At 44.1% G+C, this 21,641-nt stretch overlaps 1 protein-coding gene across 2 annotated transcripts in view; it reads right to left on the reverse strand.

Annotated features, from left to right (window-relative positions):
- The window catches only part of LOC140190814 (rabphilin-3A-like), a 95,882-nt gene extending 74,507 nt beyond the window's left edge, over positions 1-21,375 (reverse strand). Inside the window, exons 1-3 of one of the 2 annotated variants that reach the window (XM_072247682.1) lie at positions 21,243-21,375; positions 18,601-18,730; positions 3,455-3,538 (exon numbers count right to left, since the gene is read on the reverse strand). In XM_072247682.1, coding sequence (XP_072103783.1) covers positions 3,455-3,538; positions 18,601-18,730; positions 21,243-21,271 — 243 coding nt within the window. In that variant the 5' untranslated portion in view covers positions 21,272-21,375. Of the gene's footprint in view, positions 1-3,454; positions 3,539-4,026; positions 4,057-18,600; positions 18,731-21,242 lie in introns of those variants that run through there. The other variant, XM_072247681.1, reaches the window with a different exon arrangement.
- Positions 21,376-21,641: the final 266 nt, after the last annotated feature.

Raw genomic sequence — 21,641 nt, forward strand, 5'->3', positions numbered from 1 at the left:
CAATCCCTCATCATAACTAAAAATATTCAGCTGTGATAACATCTCCCTAAATCTGGATACCCTGTTGTTGTTGTATTTTTCTGGATTGGGGGTGTGACAGGAATTGTATAAAACACTCTTCTGGTTTAAGATGGCACTGGGGTGAAGCACAGCAACAATCTGCCAGTAGCAAACAAGACACACAAAACTATTAGTTACTTTATTAATCACACTTTTCCTCAGATACGATCACTGCCATCAATAGCCTGTAACTTCCCTTTTGGCATTGAGGTTTTGAATCACCTGTACGGACTGGTACTTTCACAATGTGAACTGGAATCTCAAAGGTGCAGGAGAGTTGCACCATGGTGTGTATGGGCCAAATCGGGGTGGCAGTGCCCAGGACCGAGATTGGGGAATGAACCGATGTTTGGTCATTGCTGGAATGGACTTGGAGATGACTCAATGTAGCAGAACCAAGATAATGGAGGGTCAAAGCAGGCCTGAGAGTGAGGAAAGACCCAAAGTTTGATCAATTTAAGTACTGGGCTGAATTGGAAGGTCAGGTATGGGCCAAATCGAAGCATCAGGGCCCAGGTCTGAGAGCAAGGAACTACCCAAGGTTTGATCGATTTAAGTATCGGGCCAGATTTACTCATCTCTGCACTGAACTGAGGATGTAGCCTGCAACTAATGGGCTTGCGAGTTGGCTGTAGTGATGGTTGCCCACGTGGCTGTGGACTCACAATGGTAGTTGCTTCTTTTATTGTTTGTATGATTTGTTTTTTCTCTGCACATTGATTGTTTGAGAGTCTTCTTTTATTAATAGGTTCTACTGGGTTTCTTTGGTTTGTGGCTGTCTGTAAGGAGACGAATCTCAAGGTTGTATGTATATAGTATACATACCTTGATAATAAATGTACTTTGTTCTTTGTAGTGTGGCCACGTTTTAATAGGTTTGTAGGATGACCACCCTGCTCTTGTATTTTATTCCTGGCTGTAAAGGCAAGTAACCAGAGAACCTTCCTAATCACCTTATCCATCTGAGAGGAACCCACCTGTAAAAAAATCTCAAACAACAGGAATTCTGCAGATGCTGGAAATTTAAGCAACACACATCAAAGTTGCTGGTGAACGCAGCAGGCCAGGCAGCATCTCTAGGAAGAGGTACAGTCGACGTTTCGGGCCGAGACTCTTCGTCAGGACTGAAGGAAGAGTTAGTTAGTCCTGACGAAGGGTCTCGGCCTGAAACGTCGACTGTAAAAAAATCTGTTTCTTTCCATTTCTCAATGTTTTGACATTTATTGTGTGCACTCTGAGACTTTCTCAATCCCAATGTATCACCTCACCTTTCTCTGGACTGGAATCTATTTGGTGCTTGCATGCCCATGTAATTTGCCCATTGGCCTTTCTGCAGCCTATACCTTTCACCCTCACTGTTAACCACATTGGTATCATCTGGGAACTTCTCCTGATCTGCCGAGGTAGAGTAACTACAAAACGCCTCCAGCCTCAAGCCCTCCAAATCCCCAGATCCATCCCACTGTCCACAGGGGATGATTTAAGAATAAGGGGTGCTGAGAACATGGGCAACCCCCATCCAAAGTTCAAAGTACATTTATTATCAAGGTATGTATACGGTATACAACCTTGAGATTCATCTACTTGCAGGCAGCCACAAAACAAAGAAACTCCATAGAACCCGTTTAAAGAAATCCTCCACACAATATGACACATAGAAAAAAAAACAAATCACGCAAACAGCATAAAGTGAGCAAATAACACAGCAGACATTAAGCATCAAACCACAGAGTCCTCAAATGTGAGTCCACAGCAATGAGCTGTCGAGGTGAGTAAAACCGGTCCAGGAGCCGATGGCTGTGGCCATAGCCACTGAGCCAGTCAGTTCAGCGCTGTGTCAATGGGATGGAGGGATCTGTGGTTAAAATCAATGTTATTGCTTAATAGAAGAGAAATTCAATCAGTTGTAAAATATAAACTGAGTAAGGATGTGTTATAAGCTTCCTCAAAGACTTGTTTCTAAACAGCATCAGCTTATCTGAGGCACCTCATCAGCGATGGCTGCTTTCCTGGTTTTGCAAACCTGCCTGCCAAGCCTACACTATCACAGACAGTTCATTGCAGTGTTTCTACTTCACCACTTGGGCAGTGGAAAAGCAAGCAAAATAACTACAGCTCTCCCACTCTAACATCAACCCCAGCGTGTAGAAAGATTGATCTCTCACAAACTGCCTAAGAACCAGACAATGCAAACTGCAATTAGTTGGTGGGTGCAAACTAGCGGAAGGCCTCAGTTTAACATTTCAGCAATGAAGCAACGTGGAGGAGAGATTAGATCATTAGGATCCTCTTGAAAGCATGGGAAGGATGCTGGAGAATGCTAAAGCCGGGCAGATGTGGTTGTCAGGGTAACAGATCACTTTAACCACTTTTCTTCCGAGGGAAGGGAAGCTGCAGTGTGATTGACAGAGAACAGCACCAACTCCTACACTGCCTGAAAGCAGTAACCGTGGCTGCTCAGCTCTGATGTGAATGTGTCTTCTCAATAGCAGAAGACAGACACTGGAGGTAAAAAGCTACCTGTGGAATCAGGGAAATGATGATGAAGCACTCACTGCCTAATTATTAATTTGTTAAAGCACTAATCTTTAACTCCTCGCTCCTGAGTTCAATACTGTGGCACAATTATTCTGCAGACTACAAAACTTGTCTTTTTCAATCACTGTTCAGACCTGCTTCAGCCAACCCTACCCTGAGGCTAGTAGCTGGATTATGTACACACAAACTGAAAGAAATGTGGCCAGTTTCTCCTTCCTAACATCGCAGAGCTACAGTACACAGCTCAGAAACAGACCTCTTCACCCAAAGTATTCAAGCTGATCAATTTGTTTAACTGAAGCTAGTCCCATTTACTTGATTTTGGCCCATATTCCTCTGAACACTTCCTCTCCAAGTACCTGTCCAAAGACTTTTAAACATCGCAATTCCACCTATCTACTTCCCCTGGCAACTCATTCTATCCACCTCTGAGAAAAAATACTCACCTCACCTATGCCCCTCATGCTTTTATAAATCTCAGTAAGGTCACCCCTATGCTCCAGAGGAAACAATCCCAGCCTATCCAATCCCTCGATAAATCTTTTCTGCACCATTTCCAGCTTAATTACATTCTTCCTACAGCTAGGCAACCAGAACTGCACACACTAATCTAAACGCTGCCTCACCAATGTCTCATATAGCTGTAACATAAAGTCCCAACTCATAATCACCACTCTGACCATCGCCTTCACCACACTGTCACCTATGTCAACTCTGCCCTCTCCTTTCAGTTCCATCCTTATTCCCACTGGGACACAGCCTGGCTATTGCCAAGGATCTTCCCACAGCAGCAGATTATATCGCAATTCTCCTGCGCCAGAACCAAAGCATGAACTCTGCAAATCACTGAGCTTACCTCTCGTTGCTCACTGCAGATCTTACACAGCCACACAGGCTGGGGCCGGCTTGGTGTTTCAATTCCACACTTGGTGCAAACATTCTGGAGGTGAGAAAGAGAAAGGATTGGTGTTAGCCAAAAGTTAGCTTTTCACGACTCACTGCCAGCCTTGAGTGAATAAAAAACACACTAATGTAATTTAAGTGGAAAAAAATAACGGATGACTTCATGTGAGGGTTAAAAACAAGCAAGCAACAAGGATTGTCATGGCAACTCTGCTTTTTCACTTTTGGGATGCGTGGTTCACTGCTATTTGTTGACCAAACCTAATCAAGTTGCCATCTGGAACTGCTGCAGCCCTTCTAAAGCAGGGGTCCTCAATCTGGGGTCCATGGACCTGCAGGTTAAAGGTAGGGGTCCATGGACCTGCAGGTTAAAGGTAGGGGTCCATGGACCTGCAGGTTAAAGGTAGGGGTCCATGGCATAAAAAACGAATGGACAGCCCTGATCTAGAGTCATACAGCACAAAAATGAGCCCTTTGACCCATCCTATACATGCCAACCATCTAAACCACGTTCACTTCACTTACCTTCACTTGAAACATAAACTTCAATGCCTTGATAGTTCAAGTGCGTGTTCAGATACTTCTTAAATATGTATGAGTCTCTACGCCCACCATCTGCTCAAGCAGGGTGTTCCTGATTCCAGCCACCCACTGGGTGAAAAAATTCAACCTCAGTAAAAGTCTTTTACTGCTATATTTATGTAGAATCAGAATCAGGTTTATTATCACCGGCATGTATCGTGAAATTTGCTAACTTAGCAGTAGCAGCTCAATGCAATACATGATAATATAGAAAATAAATAAATCATTCAATTGAAATATTAAAAAATAGTGCAAAAACAGAAATATATATTAAAAAATGAGTTAGCGTTCATGGGTTTGATGTCCATTTAGGAATGTATGGCAGAGGGGAAGAAGCTTTTCCGGAATCACTGAGTGTGTGCTTTCAGGTGTCTGTACCTCCTTCCTGATGGTAACAGTGAGAAGAAGGCGTGCCCTGGGTGATGGGGGTCCTTAATAATAGACATCTCCTTTCTGAGGCACCGCTCCTTACAGATGTCTTGGGTACAACAGAAGTTAGTACCCAAGGTGGAGCTAGTTTTAAGACTTTCTGTAGCTTCTTTCGGTCCTGTGCAGTAGTGTCCCCACCCAGCCCACATCAGACGGTGATGCAGCCAGTCAGAAAGCTCTCCATGGTACATCTATAGAAGTTTTCAAGTGTTTCAGTTGACAAATCAAACCTCTTCAAACTCCCAATGAAATACACTCAACTGTCTTGCCTTTTTCACTGCTGCATCAATATGCTGGGACCAGGTTAGATCCTCAGAGATTTTGACACCCAGGAACTTGAAATTGCTCACTCTCTCCATATCTGATCTCTCTATGTGCTCCAGTTTTAGACATTTCATTAATGCCTTTCAGCTTTAGACACCTTCTGGTGAGGTTTCACCCACAATGGGGTGTGGAGTACGGAGATCGCAGATTTAGATGGAGGCCATGAAGGTCCTCCGTCCAGGCCAAGTTGGTCTTCATCCTGCAGGTGGAAGTCTTCCCATTTGCCTCTGTCAATGTCCCACAAGGTGGGAGAAATGTGGATTTCTAGAGGTCCTATCCCAGTAGACTTAGCAAGATGCTTCATTGGATTTTGCAGTCATGGCGTACTATTCAAGAGCATGTTAGAAGACAAAAAGGCTTAGGATGTTAGACAGAGGGCTTATGTTCTTGATTGTTGAAGCACAACAACCAATAGAGGCCAGAAATGGAAGACGATTAAGTACAGTGCCTTGTAAAAGTATCCAGCCCCCAATCCTTTGTTCACGTAAATGAGTATTACAACTAGGAATTTTGGTAAACTTAACTGAGAATTTTTATTTATGAATCACATGCTCCTTTTCTTTTCACAGTAGAGCCCCCTAAAAACAGGGGAACATGTAAGCATGAAAAACTAAAAATTTAAAACTTGAAATGTCAGCAGTTCAAAGGTATTCATCCCTGTTTACTCAGCACGTAGCTGAACCACCTCTCACAGCTATTACAGCCAGTAATTTTGTTTTAGGTAAGGTTCTATCAGCTTTGCACATGATGAAGCAAGATTTGCTCATTCTTCCTTTGCAAAATAGTTTCAAGTTCTGCCAGATTAGGTGGGGAGCAGCAGTGGAGAGCAATCTGTAGGTCTTGCCAGAGAGTTCGATTGGGTAAAGGTCAGGACTCTGACTGGGCCACTTCGGGACATCAATTTTCTTCATCTCAAACCACTGTATGGTTGCTCTGGCAGTGTGCTTTGGGTCATTGTCCTGCTGAAAGATGAACTTCCTGCTCAGTTTAAGCTTCCTGGCAGAGGCTAGCAGGTTTTTATCCAGGATCTCTCTGTATTTAGCAGTATTCATCTTCCCATCAATCCTGACCATATTTCCAGTCCCTGCTGCTGAAAAGCATCCCCATAGCATGATGCTACCTCCACCATACTTTACAGTAGGGATGGTGTTACCTGGCTAATACACAGTAATTAGATTTATGCCACATGTACTACTTAGTGTTGAGGCCAAGAAGATCCACTTTAGTCTCATCTGACCACAAGATTTTCTTTCACATCTTTACAGCATCTACTAAGTAATGCTTTGCAAACTCTTAATGGTCAAGGATATGCTCTCTTCTTTTCAGCCAGGGCTTCTTCCTTGCCACTCTTCCATAAGTACCCTTTTTGTACAAGGCCTTAAAGATTGTGCGCTTCATCTCCAATTGCAGCCACTAACTTCTGCAGCACATTCAGAGTGACTGTTAGCGACTAAGTTTAGATGAGCGGCCTGACCTAGGCAGTAAGGCTACGGTTCCAAATTTTTCCACCTTTTCACAACAGAGTGCACTGACCTCTGAGGTGTGTCCAGTGCCTTTCAGGTGGTCTTGTACCCATTCCCCAGATTACCTATGATCATTTTCTTGACTTGTCTTGAATGCTCTTTTGCCTTTATTTTGGTTTGGTCTGATTAATATCTACCATACTGTTGGACCTTACAGAGAGAAGGGGTGTTCATTCTTACGAATTCATTGAAAACAGGTGATCCTCTAATTTTCTACATTAATAAATGGTAAGGTAATATCACATCTAAGGAAAGCCAACATAATAATTACAAAGGAAATAATACTTTCTTGAACCTCACAATTTTAGATTTTAATTTTTAGTAAATTGTTGACAGGTTTTGGAATTTTTCTTTTGAACTTGACATGATGCACAATGTTTTGTAGATTAGCTCAAAACATCCCACTTCACTATACATATTAAATTTAGAAAATGAGACAGTAAAATGTGAAAGTAGTTGTGGGGGCTGAATACTTCTTCAAGGCTCTGTACCTGGGAGATTTGTAGGGCTGGAGGATATTGCAAAGATAGATAGGGAGGTGTGAGATGTGAATACATTAGGAATTTAAAAATAGATAAAGAATAGGAATTTTAAAAATACTTAACTGATTAATATGCATGATGAATGTAGGGTGATGGGTGAACAGAATTAATTTTTAAAAAAACTATCAAAATAAACTTCATTCATGATAAAATTTACTTCCAAGAGTAAACTGCACAATGCCTTTTTATTGTTACATTCACAGTCAATGCGTTACGTAGTGTTTTATTACATTCCTTAAAACCAACAGGACTGTTGCCACTCATTGGCCCCCTGGGGCAATATCCTACTACAACAATTGGAGGCTTCCTCACCCAACCCGGCCCCTCCGTGTGCAGTAGTGGAGGAACCCTACACTGTGGTCCTCCCCCACCGAATACCTACGGTGGCTGCACCAGGCTTCGACGCGTCCCTCAGCACGTACTCCTGCAGCTTAAATGCGCCAGTCCACAGCATCCTCTACGGACATCTCGATGTGCTGGCAGACCAACAGGTTTTGGGGTAGACCAGAGACCGGCTTTCACTGAGTTGCTGATATGCCAGCAGCAAGATGTCTACCTCTATGTGTGCCCCTGAGAACAGCCCATAGATCAGAGAGTTAGTCCTCTGTCACGAAGTTGCTCAAGATGAATTGTGACACAGGCCCTTGTAGCTTTTCCTCACACCCTCTTTGCAAATCCACAAAATTCAAGGATTTAAAAAAATAAGCTTTATTCATTATGAAAATAATATTTACAAGAAAATAATATTTTCATTTTTTACATTCATAGTCAATTTCTTCTGTACTCTTCTATTGTATTCACACACATCAATAGGACTGCTACCACTTATGTGGCCCTCTGGGCTGGTACAAAAATTGAGGGGTTGCCTCCCCCCAACCCATCCCCTCCCTCTCCGGAAGGAGAAGAACCCTAAATGATGGTCCTTCCTCAACGAGCCCTTGTCGCACCAAGCTTAAGTGCATCCCTCAATATGTACTCCTGCAGCCTGCAAGGTGCCAATTGGCAGCATTCCTCCACGGACATCTCAACATGCTGACAGACCAACAAGTTTCAGGCAGATCAAAGAGCGTCTTTCACCCAGTTCGTGATCTGCCAGCAGCACCTGATATCTGTCGCCGTGTGCATCCCTGGGAACAGACTAGATCAGAAAGTCCTCCAGGGATGAACCAGAACACAGAGCCCTTTCATCTTTCTCCACACCCTCTTCACAAATCCACAGTCTGCAAAAGAGGTTAGCTACTGGCTCTTCACCACTGCAGTCATCCTGTGGGCACTGCGAGGTCGGTGTGATGCAGCAAGAATCTGACTGGGACGGTCCCTCTCAGCATCCGCCAGGCAATTTCTTGGTGACTGTTGATAAGGCCTGGCAATGGGGCATTCTGCCAGATGGTGTGGACAGTCTGCTCAGAAAACCACCCCAATGTGTCCATTGAGTCCTCCTCCTGCAGTGCCTACAGGACGTTCTGTGCTGACCACTGCCTGATGGCCTTCTGGTCATAGGTGTTGGTCTGGAAGAACTTTTCAATAAAGAACAGGTTGTACAGCTAATTGGGACGTTGCAAGGCAATGAGGCCAGACCCATCCTTTGCAACACTGGGGACAGATAAAACCTCAGCATGTAGTGGCACTTGGAGCCCACAAAGGTGGTCATCAGGGTGAGGGCAACATTGGGTACATTTTGCCCCTCCCCCCACCCTGTTTTTTAGGGATGTGCATTGTGACCCATCTGACCCACTACATCTTGGATCTCAGATGAACCTGAAGACACCTCAGATGATTTCCAAGTGGGAGGAGCAGGGGATGGGCCACACCTGCACCAAGTACAGCAGCCCTGAGAGCACCTCACACCTGTTGGCCAGGTTCTTCCCTGTTATCTATAGGGAGCGCCCTCCTCATAATCCAAATTTCTGTTTTACCTTCCTAGTCTGCTCCAGCCAGTTCTTGTTGCACATCTTGGCCACTCTGAAGCAGACCCCCAGCGGCTTCACGCAATCAGACCTGATGGAGAAGGGGACACTGGATGGGTTGGGGCAGTTACTGAAGAGCAAAGCCTCACTCTTTGTGTGATTAACCCTGGCCTCTGATGTCAGCTCAAATAGATGCTGATCAATCTGCGAACTGACCTCGGATCTGAACGCAAGACGGTCATGTCATCCACGTACAAGGAGGTTTTCACTTGGGTCCCTCCATTGGCCAGTAGTGCCACCTCTCTTATGCTCGCATCCTTCCTGATGGCTTTGGCAAACTGTTCTACACAGCACATGGACAAGACAACAGAAAGCGGGCAACCCTGCCTGACTCCAGACTTGATTGGGGAGCTTTCTGTTTCCCACCCATTGATTTGGACTGCACAACAGATGTCTGTGTAGAGAATTTGGATCCAGTTCCTGATACATTCCCCAAAGCCCATTTGGGAGAGTATGTCCATCACATACCTCTATGATGTCCTGTCAAGTGCTTTCTCCTGGTCCAAGCTGACCAGGCAGGCATCCATTCCCTCTCCTGCATGTAGGACATGGTGTCCATCAGTAATACAAAGCTGTCAAAGATCTTCCTGCCAGGTTTGGACTGGGTGGATCACCTGTTCCAGAACAGACTTGACCCTGGTGGTGATGGCCTTAGACAGATCTTATAGTCCACATTCAACAGTGAAATGGGTCTTCAATCCCTGATGTCATCCTTTTCTGCTTGTAGATGAGGGTAATGTGCTCTTCCTCATGGGGTCTGACATGTTGCAAGCTGAAAGTAAAGAACTGTGCACTTCCAGCAGGTCTGGGCCCATCCAGGCCCAAAGAGCCAAATACATCTCAGCTGGAGTTCTACTTGAATCAAATGGACGGTTGGAACCAGTCAGCTCCCCCAGGGTCAGTGGTTACTCCAGACTCTCCCACTTCCATGATAGATGACGGAAAGTTCTGGGAGGCTGAGGTGTCTGTGGCCTTTCTGTCATCCAGACCAGCATAAGGGGATCTGCAGATCATCAACGTGTCCTCCTGTGAGGATCTTACTGAGGCCTCCTCTTCCTTAAGGCTGTGGATCAGAGAGCTCCCCTTGTGAACCTTTCGGAAGAAGAAACAAGAGCACGTCTCATCTTGTTCCATGGTGTGGACCCCGATTGGAAGATGATCTTGGAGGATTCGGCAGTGAAGTGCTGGGTACGCCAGCCTTTCACCTCTCTTAACTCTTCCTCACACCCACCTGCTTCAATTAGAGAAGTTGTTACAACTCTTTCTGGAGTTTATGCAATTCCCTCTGACTCTGGCTTGCTTTCTGAACCCCTTTGTAGATGAAGAACCCCTTGATGTTCTCCTTGGTTGCTTCCCACTAGCGAAAGAGAAGTTTCAAAGTTCTCCCAACCTATGTACTCCCTCTCTAGTTCCTTAATGTTCTCTGGGGTAAGTACCTTAACGTTTAGCTTCCATATCCCCCTGCCTCCCTACTGGCCCTCCTGTAGGTAACAGGAGGCTCGGAGGAGGCAGTGGTCAGAGAAGAATTTGAGGTTGCTTCAAACCAGCCATGGGTAAGTCTCAGTGGTCTAGTTTGGTCCTGGAATGAGCTGGGTGCAGTGCTCCCAGCACCACCAGCAGGCCAGGCAGCATCTATGGAAAAGAGTAAACAGTCACCGTTTCGGGCTGAGACCCTTGTGCACACTGCCTGACCTGCTGAGTTCCTCCAGCATTTTGTGTGTGTTCCTTTGGAACTTCTGCATCTGCAGAATTCCTTGTGTTTGTGCTGACCAAAGCTGGACTTAAGTTCCACTGTAAATTAGGGAATAAAACATATCCTCACTCATCGCTACATTTCCCACCCAGCTCCTTGCTCCAGGCTGAGTTAATGCCAATTAAGAACAGGGCTGAACTAAACTTATCCAGTTAAATATCCTGTCTGCATCCTCTCTGACCCTATAAATGCTTATAAAATTAGGAGGGGCATGATCAGAATAGATGGTCAAGAGTCTTTATCCCAGAGGAGGAGAGGCTAGAATTAGAAGGAGCAGGTTTGCAGTGGGAGGGGAGGAAATTAAGGGAGATCCAAGGGTAAGGGTAAGGGTGGTGGATATCTGGGATGGCTGCGGTAGGGAAGAAATCTCTTTGCAGATAGTAGGTTTTTTTTGAAGCGTGTGTGGAGACAGATGCAAGGGTCCATGTCCCGGTTCATCCCCAGCAGCTGAACCCGGGGACAGGGACCAAGATAAGACATCGAGTGCTGCTGGAAGGTCAGAAACTTAGTGAAAGGTCTCCTTTGGTCTTCCAGCAGAGAGAGATGTCTGTGAGGGAATGCTGCAGACTAGCTCCATCACATGGAGGGGCAGAGCGCGGTGGGGAAAGTCTCTCAACAATCAAAGGGTGCATCACCTCAGGGAGCCAGGAGAGTGGCAATGGTGCTATGTTTGTGCTTTTTCTCTCTTTAAAGTTTACACTACTGAATGTTCCGAACAATATTTTATTTTGCACCGTTTCTTCCCTTATCAGCATTTTCATCATGAATAAAGTATATTTTTGAAATAAAAAGGGAGTTTGTAGAGGCAGATATAGTTACAACTTTAAAAAAAGCATTTGGACAGGTACTTAGACGGAAAAGGCAAAGGAATAGAGGGATATGGGCCTAACACAGGCAGCATAGATGGGCACCATGGTCGACCTGGATGAAGTGGGATGTACACTTCTAAGATTCAATGAGTAGTGCAGCCAAGCAGTCTCAGGGTTAAGGTGTCAGCCTTTGTTGGGGTAGATTCGTGAATCCCCACAGACAAAAACTAAGCCAATATTTATTTGAAGTAAAGGACATTATCCATGCCAAGATCTTTATGCAGACAGCAGCTCTGTCAGGAGAGGATGTAGGTTTACATGAGCAGCTGAGGGAGATCGCCCCTCTGAACTCTCAGCTAGTGTATGCACTGGGATGTTAAAGTTTCCCTATTATGCTATTTTTAGCAGTCTAGTAACACACCGAGTTAGATCACTGTGATATTTTACCAAAGTTGTGAACCTGTGTTAAAAAACAGCGGGATTAGGAATTTAATATCATTAGCAAATCCCCTAAAAATAATACTCAGAGGTCTGTACCATTGAGAGCATACTCACCAACTGCATCTCACTGTGGTACGGCAATTGTCCCGTATCGGACTGCAAAGCACTCCAGTGTGTGGTGAAAACTGCCCAGCGGATTATTGGCACCCAATTGCCCACCATTGAAAACATCTACCATAAACACTGCCTGGGCAAGGCGAAAAGCATTATCAAGGATGCATCTCACCCTAACCATGGACTTTTTACTCTCCTCCCATCCGGTAGGCACTACAGGAGCCTCTGCTCCCGCACCAGCAGGCACAGGAAGAGCTTTTTCCCTGAGGCTGTGACACTGCTGAACCTCTCATCACAGCGCTAAGCAGTATTGCATGCATATTGTACTGTCTCAGTACTTTTATAATTGTGTGCTGTAGTACTTTTTTATTTGCAGTTGTTTTGTAAATAACACTATTCTTTGCATTTCAGGTCAGATGCTAAATGCATTTCATTGGCTTTGTATCTGTACTCGACACAATGACAATAAAGTTGAATCTAATCTAATCCAATATTAAGCAAAAGATCTCCCCCGCAGAAAGACACAACTGAAGACTTTGCTTCATTCTGGCTCGTCGACCCTGGAACTTAAGTTACACAATACAGTACAGCACTGTTGGTGAGTGCACAATTGTTCCGAGCTCTGAGCCTCTTACAAGCTTTCCCTTCTTCCCAGAAGGCACTGACACATGCTGCTGAATGATTCAGTGACTGACAATCTGCCTTCCCTTTCCCTCCTGGCAAGACAACATTTAATGCTCATTTGCAACTGCCTGTGAGAAAACATTACCTAAATGAAGGGATGTTTCCAAGACTGAATTGTGCATGATTTGCTGAAGGGGCTACAAATGACTTGACTTGACTTGAAATGATGGTGTTCCCTTATGCCTGCTGCCTTTCACGTTGATGAAGATTCTGGGTCCGGGCAATGAAACAAAGACTTCTGGCAATGATTACTGACATCGTCAAGGAGCGATGCCACTTCTCACTGCTATCATCAGGGAGGAGGTACAGGAGCCTGAAGGCACACACTCAACGATTCAGGAACATCTTCTTCTCCACTGCCATCATGGACATTGAGTCCATGAACACTACCTCACTCCTTTTTTTGCCTATAAAATTATACTGGGGGGGGGGGGGGTGAAAGTTTTCATGCTTTATTATTTTTTAACATTGAATCCCAGTGGATTTAATTTGGCTTTTCTGACACTGATCAACAGAAAAGAGACTTTTTTGTGTCAAAGTAAAAACAGATCTCTACAAAGTTATTTAAATTAATTACAAATATAAAACACAAAACAATTGATTGGATAACTATTTACACCCTTCACGTCAGTACGTAGTAGATGCACCTTTGGCAGCGATTACAGCCTTGACTCTGTGTGGATAGGTTTCTATCAGATTTGCACATTTGAACACTGCAATTTTTCCCCATTCTTCTTTACAAGGCTGCTCAATGTCTGTCCGATCGCATGGGGATCATGAGTGAGCAGCCTTATCAAGTCCAGCCACAAATTCTCAATTTTAGTGAGGTTTGGACTCTGACTCCAGGACATTAACTTTGTTCTTCATAAGCTCTGCTGTGTAGCTTTGGCTTTATGCTTGGGGTCATTGTCTTGCTGGAAAACAGATCTTCTCCCACGTCCCGGTTTTCTTGCAGACTGCATCAGGTTTTCCTCCAGGATTTCCCTGTATTTTGCTGCATTTATTTTACCCTCTACCGTCACAAGCCTTCCGGGGCCTGCTGCAGTGAAGCCTTCCCACAGCATGATGCTTCATGGTAGGGATGGTGTGTCTTTGGTTTACGCCAAATATAGTGTGTCTGATGGCTAAAAAGCTGAGAATTCATGTGAGTTTTTTTTCAACAGTGGCTTTCTCTTTCCCACTCTCCCTTAAAGCTGTGACCTATGAAGCACCCGGGCAACAGTTGTACGCGCAGTCTCTTCCATCTCAGCGACTGAAGCTTGTAGCTCCTCCAGAGTTGTCATAAGTCTCTTGGTCGCCTCCCTCACTAGTCTGCCTCTTGCACAGTCACTCAGTTGTTGAGGACAGCCTACTCTAGGCAGATTTATAGCTGTGCTGTATTCTTTCCATTTCTTGATTGACTTGATTGACAGGGATACTCAGTGACTGGGAAATTTTCTTGAGTCTATTTCCTGATTTGTGCTTTTTGCGGAGTTGCTTGAAGTGGTCTTTTCTCTTCATGGCTTAGTTTTTGCCAGGATACTGACTCATCAGCAGTTGGACCTTCCAGATACAGGTGCATTTTTACCACAATCAGTTGAAACACCTTGACTGCACACTGGTCTCCAAAAACAGATCTCCATTTAACTAATTATGTGACTTCTAAAACTGATTGGCTGCAACAGTAATGATTTGATGTGTCATATTAAAGGGAGTGAATACTTATGCAATATTTTTTGATATTTGTAATTAATTTAGATCACTTTGCAGAGATCTGTTTTCACTTTGACAGGAAAGAGTCTTTTTCTGTTGATCAGTATGAAAGAAGCCAAATTAATCCACTGTGGTTCAATGTTGTAAAACAATAAAACATGAAAATTTCAAGGCGTGGGGTGGGGGGGGGTTTGAATACTTTTTATAGTCACCACACACACACTTTTTTTACTATAATTCACAGTTTTATTATGTATTGCAATGCATTGCTGCCACAAAAACTTAACGACATATGCGGGTGATATTAATCCTGATTCTGATCTGTGTATGCAGTGTATGACAGTGGATGCACTAATTAACCGGCTATGCTTTTTTGGTAAAGGTTATATATTATATCCACACACAGAAACAAAGTGGGGGAAGCCTAATATCATTCTTATTCATTAATTGTGAGGAAGTATTTTCTAAAAGTTGAGCAACACACACAAAATGCTGGTGGAACGCAGCAGCATCCATAGGAAGAAGCACAGACGACGTTTCTGGCCGAGACCCTTTGTCAGGACTCTAAAAGTTGAGATAATTTTAAAGATGGGGTACATGGATATGGGTCTAATGCATTCATCCAAAGACTAGAGGGGCAGCCAAGAACTTTCCATTGGAATGAAGACTGAACTTTGGAGCTGCTCCCAGTTATTTCACTGATAAGAGTGGCAGAAAGTGGCCTGCTAATGCTAAACTGAGAGCTACAGCATGCTGGATGTTACAGAGCTGAATTGTTCTCCTTCAGACTGAGAAGAATACAGAGGAATTTAATAAAGGCGTTTAAAAGTCTGAAGACTTCTGATGGATGAGAAGCAACTGTTCCAACTCTAGGAGGGGCTTAAAAAATAAATCAGTGGTTTATGTTCCAGAACTCACTTATAGAATAGAAATGGGAATAGTTTCAGCTCCAAGCTGGAAGATAGAACTTAAGTGCAAAGTGATATGTTTTGGAAGATCAAATGAGTGTAAGACATAAACGATAAGTACTAAGGAACAGAGGGAGGTTGCTTTACCAATCCAAAGGTGGCAACACAGATAGACTGGGTAGTAAAGAAGGCATAATGAAATGCAAGCCTTAATTAACGCATGGTAAAGTGTGCGAATGGGAGTGGAATTAGCTCAAAAATAGAAAACAATGAGTTATGGTAAGAGGATCATTTTCACACCTAGAAGATGTTAAAAGAGGGATTCTGCAGGGATCTGTTTTGGGGCCGCTGTGCTTTTAATTTACATTAACGATTTGGATAAGCACGTAACAAATAAGCTAGCAAAGTTTGTTGCCAACACAAAATTTGGGGGATGGGCTGAAAACAGTCAGGCAGCAGATTCAATACAGTTACGTAGATCTAAACAAAATCCAGATGTCAGCAGATAAACGGCAGATGAAATTTAACATAAGTAAATTTAAAATATTACATATAGAAAGTAGAACTATTAGATATAAATATACAATGCGGTGGGGTGGGAGAGGTTCTTGAGTTAGAAAGTGCACTATATGAAAAGGATCTGGGTCTCCAGGTAGACTTATCACTATCAACATCTAGACAATGCAGAGAAGCAGTTAGGAAGGCTAATAGAATGCTGGGCTATATAATGTGCTCAATGGAGTCAACACGAGAGGCGTTCTCCTTAAGCTTTATAATGCACCTGTGAGGTCTTGAGTACTGTGTACAATTTTGGTCTTTATATTGTGTGAAGGATGTGAAAGCACTGCAGAGAGTTCAGATAGTTCAGAGAAGGGCAACGAGACTCATTTCAGGTCTGCGGGGTACGAGCTAGGAAGAAAGATTGAAAGTATTAAATCTTTTTAACTTAAGTAGACATAGAATGAGAGGAGACATGAAAGAGATGTACAAAATCATTAAGGGTATAAGTAAGGTGGATGCCAACTACTACTTCAAAATTAATCCATCAATGAGATCACAGGGCCATTGGTGGAGATTTCAGACTAACATCATGCAACATTTCTTTACCCAGTGAGTTGTACACACATGGAACAAATTATCTAGTTGTGTCGTTGAGAGTAGTACCTTATAGACTTTCAAATCTGAACTCAGTAGTTACTTCAACACACTATGCGAATAGGAATTTGGCAAACATGAGAAAATCTGCAGATGCTGGAAATTCAAGCAACACACACAAAATGCTGGTGAGCGCGTCAGGTCAGGCAGCATCTATAGGAAGAAGTAGAGTTGACGATTCGGGCCGAGACCCTTCGTCAGGAATTTGGCGAACTTTGTTGGGCTGAACGGCCTGTTCTTGTCAAAGCCTTTCTAATGTTCTAACTAGATACTGGAATATAAGAACAGTGAGATCATAGTATAACTTTTTTAAAACATTGTAGTTTTGGTCACCACAGTATAGGATTGCTCTGGAGAGGGTGCAGAGGAGATTCACCAAGATGTTCCTTTAATGGAGTGCCTTAGTTATGAGCAGAAACTCAAATGGTTCGATTTGTTTTCCTTGGAGTGGAAAAGACGGAGGGGAGGGGACAGAGCTTATAGAGGTGCACGAAGTTAACAGGAGCTTAAGGGGGACAAAATAAAAGGGTTGACAGTAGCAAATATTTTCCCTTAGCACAGATAGCTACAATATAGGGCATAGGCTTTAGGTAAGCAGGCAGAGGTTTATAGAGGATGATAGACTTCCCTGAAGATGAGTGATAATGTGGTGAAGGGGAGAAGGCCACAGAGAAGTGACAGTCCCAGCTGTAAAGAATAAGACCTATAATACAAAACTATAATGCATGCTCACAGAGGAAAGCAATAAACAGAGTGTAGTCATGCTGATACGCGACGAGTGAAAGCAACACACACTGAGTCGAGCAGGGTCTGGTTGAACCGTTTACTGTTTCAATCCGCACGTGCTTAAGTGCCCGGTCCCAGCACTCCCCGCTCTTTGTGGGGCGGAAGTGACGTCGGCTTCCGGGCCGAGGTCTGCCCCGCACTCAGAGCCCTCTCGGTTGTCGCTGGCTGCGGACTCGCCCGCGACTGCTGGAGCCGGTTCGCTTGCCGCGTGGGTGAGCCGCTACAAGAGCATTATAGTCCAAAAATAAATAAGTGCTTATTTGTTTGCCTATCAGGAAGTAACAGGGCCGAACTAACATGGATAGAGAGTAATCATCTTAGGAGCCTCTTCCATATAAGAATGTTATTTTTTACACATCTGCTTTCCCAGAGGCTCAATGGGTCACTTAGTCACTATGTAAGTAGAATCTATGTCATGTACAGGAATGCAGTTTTATTTGCAGCTGCAGTTGTCTCATGCCCTTAGGAATAGACCCAAAGGAAGAAATACCAACATGAGATCCTTTTCAAGTAAGCGCACAAGACAAATTTCTCCATATAGCGTCGAAGAGGAGTGGCATATTTTCTGGGAAAAAATTTCCACAAGGATGAAAACTGCAAACTTCCCTTTTTGGCAGTTGGTGTCAGTCCTGAGACTGAATGGAGTGCAGCTGAGTGACTGACCTGTCCCCTTGTTTACCTGAATGAATACTTCTTCTCCTATGTATTTTCTGTGCTATCAGACAACTAAGCTACGAACAATTTTCTGCTGGCTCTGAAATTGCAATCACCCTTTAAAACAAGGCTGAAGGCACTAAGTGTTTCTCTAATATTGCAAAACCCATTGCTCAAAGGCAGACACAGTCTGAGGGAAAAGTGCTTAAGCTTCAACTTGAAGCACGTCTCCAAACTTGACTGCATAGTGATGGATACTATCCCCAAAGTATTTCTGCTGCTTTGACACTTCAGAAGCCGGAGCTGATTCTCCTGCTTCACAGAATCCACCCCAGTACAAGTCATCCTCAATGTCTGCACGTTCTTTTAAAAGTAACTAGAAATAGGATGGGAAGTCGCCCAGATGATGTGAAGTGATGTTGATGACAATTTTTAAAGTTCTCATCTAGCGTACTAAAAGGGCAACTGAATTTGGCAGGAAGCCTGTGATAAAGTAAATTTGAAACCAGTTAGTTTGGAAGTGGTATGTACTGGCAGAATCCCTCTTGTAAAGAGTACGCCACAAGCAGCCACAGGGGTGTGCAGCTTCTGAAAGGGAAATGTAGCGGGGGCGTGGCTCTCTCAGTAATGATTTAGCAGATTAACGATGCATGAGTGTCGATTAATGCAAATGTTTTTGTTTGAAGTGCGGCTTCAAATTGCTGACTACCCCAGATCCCACAGGCACGCCTGTTACCTTTTTACAGTCCTCACACACCACAGAGTGAGACCCCAGCAGCCCAAGCTGTTCCCCGCATAGGATGCAGCGGGAAAGGCCGTCCCCCAGAACATTCTTCCGCATGTTGTCCAGGCGATCCATGAGTCGCCTGAGGATGAAACAAAAATAAGAGAGAGTTAAATCAGGCAGTGCAGCTCCAACCTTTCACAGTCCTGCTGGGTGGTTTGGGCCAATGTTTATCCATAAATTAGAAAACCAAACTTTATTCGGGGGTGGGGGGGGGGAGCAGCAGAGTAATCACAGCCAGTAATATTTCAAGACCCTTCCTAATATCCTTTATAGGAAATTGGCCTTCCCCCAATTTAAGAGGTTTATTTCATGTCCATTCCTACTTTTTTCCGTAACCACTTTATAATGAATGGAGTTATGGTCACTAGTTCCAAAATATTCCCGGCTGTAGCTTCCCATAGTGGTGCTCTTCCCCTGTGTCAAAAAAATCCCCTGGAAATGCCTCAGTGATGTTGATCCCATTCTGATTAAGATGTAATCCATCCTACTTGTACAAGCTCCACCTTCCCCAGAAACGACTCCAGTGATCCCGGAACTTAAAGTCACCCCCTGATCCATACCTCAGTCAAGCATTCATCTAACCTTTCCTTCTACTCCCATGATTAATACATTTGTAGATGACACAAAAATTACTTGTGATGTTCACAGGGAGGAGAGTAATTTTCAGCTACAGAACCATATTGATTAGTTGCTATCATGGGCAGTGCAATGGCAGATGCAATTTAATCCTGGAAAGTGTGAAGTGATACTATTTGAGGGAACTAATAAGGCTAGTATGGGTGGCAGGAAGGAGATACATCTCTACCAAAGGAGGTGTAAGGTGCTCCTTCCCTCTGCTAGCCTGGAGGTTACCCTTGGGCAAGATGTAGCACCTGCCTAGCCCCTGATCAGGGTCATGTGAAGCCACTGGAGCAGGTGGTGGATGGTTGTACAAGTTGCTGGTGCACATCATAAGTCCTGGTTATGTGACCACTGATGCCAGGCAGACAACCTCTGAAGAGTATTGACAATGGCTAGGGCCACTTGTAAAGACACTACCCAGAAGAAGGCAATGGCAAACCATTTCGTAGAAAAAATTGCCAAGACCAATTATGGTCGCGGATAGAAAAAAGAGTAAGAACAATAGGCAAAGACAGACGTTAGACCATAATCGCCCTTGTCATATGACATGGCGCATAATGATAATAATGATGAATAAGGTTATAAGAAACACAGTGAATGGTAGGCCCCTAGACATACTAAGGAACAGAAAGATGTTAGTGTGCATGTCCATTGGTCCATGAAAACTACAGCATGTGTATATATGTGGGTGAAAATGTCATGAACATAATAGAATATAAAACCAGGGAGATTCACAAATGGAGTACTGTACATAGGGAGATAAAACATTGGTTAAGCCACAGATGGGTTACTGCATGCATTTCTTGTAGTCACACTATAGGAAGCATGTGACTACATGTAAAGGGCACAGGACAGTTTCATTAGTAACTTGCCTGGGATGGGGCAATTCAGCTATGAGGACAGATTCGATGGGTTTGGCTTGTTTTCCTTGAAGGGAGTAGGTTGAAGAGAACATGATTCAGGTATGCAAAATTATAAGCAGGCATGAACAGAATATATAGTAGTAGAGAAACTTGGCCCTGCAATAGAGTTGCTTACAACCAGACAGTGTAGGTTTAAGACAAGAGGTAGGACGTTATGACTGGAATTTCAAGAAGAATTTTTTAAAATCTGGAACTCAATGCCCGAGCGGGTGATGGAGGCAGAGCCTCTCGTGCATTTGAAATACTAAGCACGAAAGCCTTCAGGCAACTGCTGGGAAATGGTAAATATATAGATCAGTACTTGATGGCAGGCTCGGGTGTGGTGTGCTTGTGTTGTATAACTCTGTGATTTATAACTTCTATTGTGTTTATTCCCAGTGAAAGTGTGAAGGGATTATGCAATTTAAATGAATGAATAACTCTGGAATTTTACAACAAAACCCCATAAATTGCAGTAATAATCTTGCACAGAAACATTTTTAATGATTCTATTACTAAATAAACTGAAAATATTTCCTTGGATGTGCGCCTTTGAGAGCAGCTTGCCATGCCGTGACAGTGTTGCTCCTCGCTTGAAGAAATCCAACAAGGTCACTCTGTCCAAAGCGTTAACTGCAAATTCCCTGTGACAAGCCTGCGGTGTTTGTGTAACCTCACGGCATGAGAAAAGGCCATTCAGCCCCATAGCGCTTTACAGTGCCAGTGATCTGAGTTCAATTCCCGCTGGTGCCTGTAAGGAGTTTGTAACCCTGTGATTGCGTGGGTTTCCTCCGGGTGCTCCATTTTCCACTCTCATTCCAAAAAACACTCGGGTTAGTTGGTTAATTGGTCACATGGGTGTAACTGTGTGGTGTAACTGAAAGGACCTGTTACTATGCGGTAACTCTAAATAGCCCCATGTGTCAGTACCCAGTCTTGCTTGTTTAGGTGTCCATCACCATCAGGAATTGAATGCAACATGCGGTGATGCACCACCCAGCAACCCCTGTGCCACAACATCTACTCCCTCCCAGCAGCTACCCCCACCCCACCATTGCCCGCACTCACCCGATTCGCTCTTGTTCCATCTCCTCCATCTTCTCTGCCCGGGCGATCACTCGGTTGATAATTTCCTTCTCCTCCTCGGTCAGCTCCTCGTTCTTCCGCTGCTGCTCAGTTTTGTTTGTGTGTACCGACCAGCCGGCTCCCAGCCTGTCACAGGATTGCAGGCAAGGTTTATAGGCACATGAACCCACACACACCCAACGTCCCTAACTGCCAAAGGCAGCCGGACAGTCAGGCCCACCAAACGAGCACTGGGTGAAGCTCATCACTCTCACTGCTGTGAAGTAGAGGCAATTCCTCCAAAAACAGCCCACTCACAACAGACAACTCATGCGCCACCTTTCTGACTGTACTGACATCTCCAATGCTACGGTTTCTTGGATATCAGATGTCATTCAGAAT

Source organism: Mobula birostris, chromosome 31 (genome assembly GCF_030028105.1).
Source record: "Mobula birostris isolate sMobBir1 chromosome 31, sMobBir1.hap1, whole genome shotgun sequence".
Lineage (NCBI taxonomy): Eukaryota > Metazoa > Chordata > Chondrichthyes > Myliobatiformes > Myliobatidae > Mobula > Mobula birostris.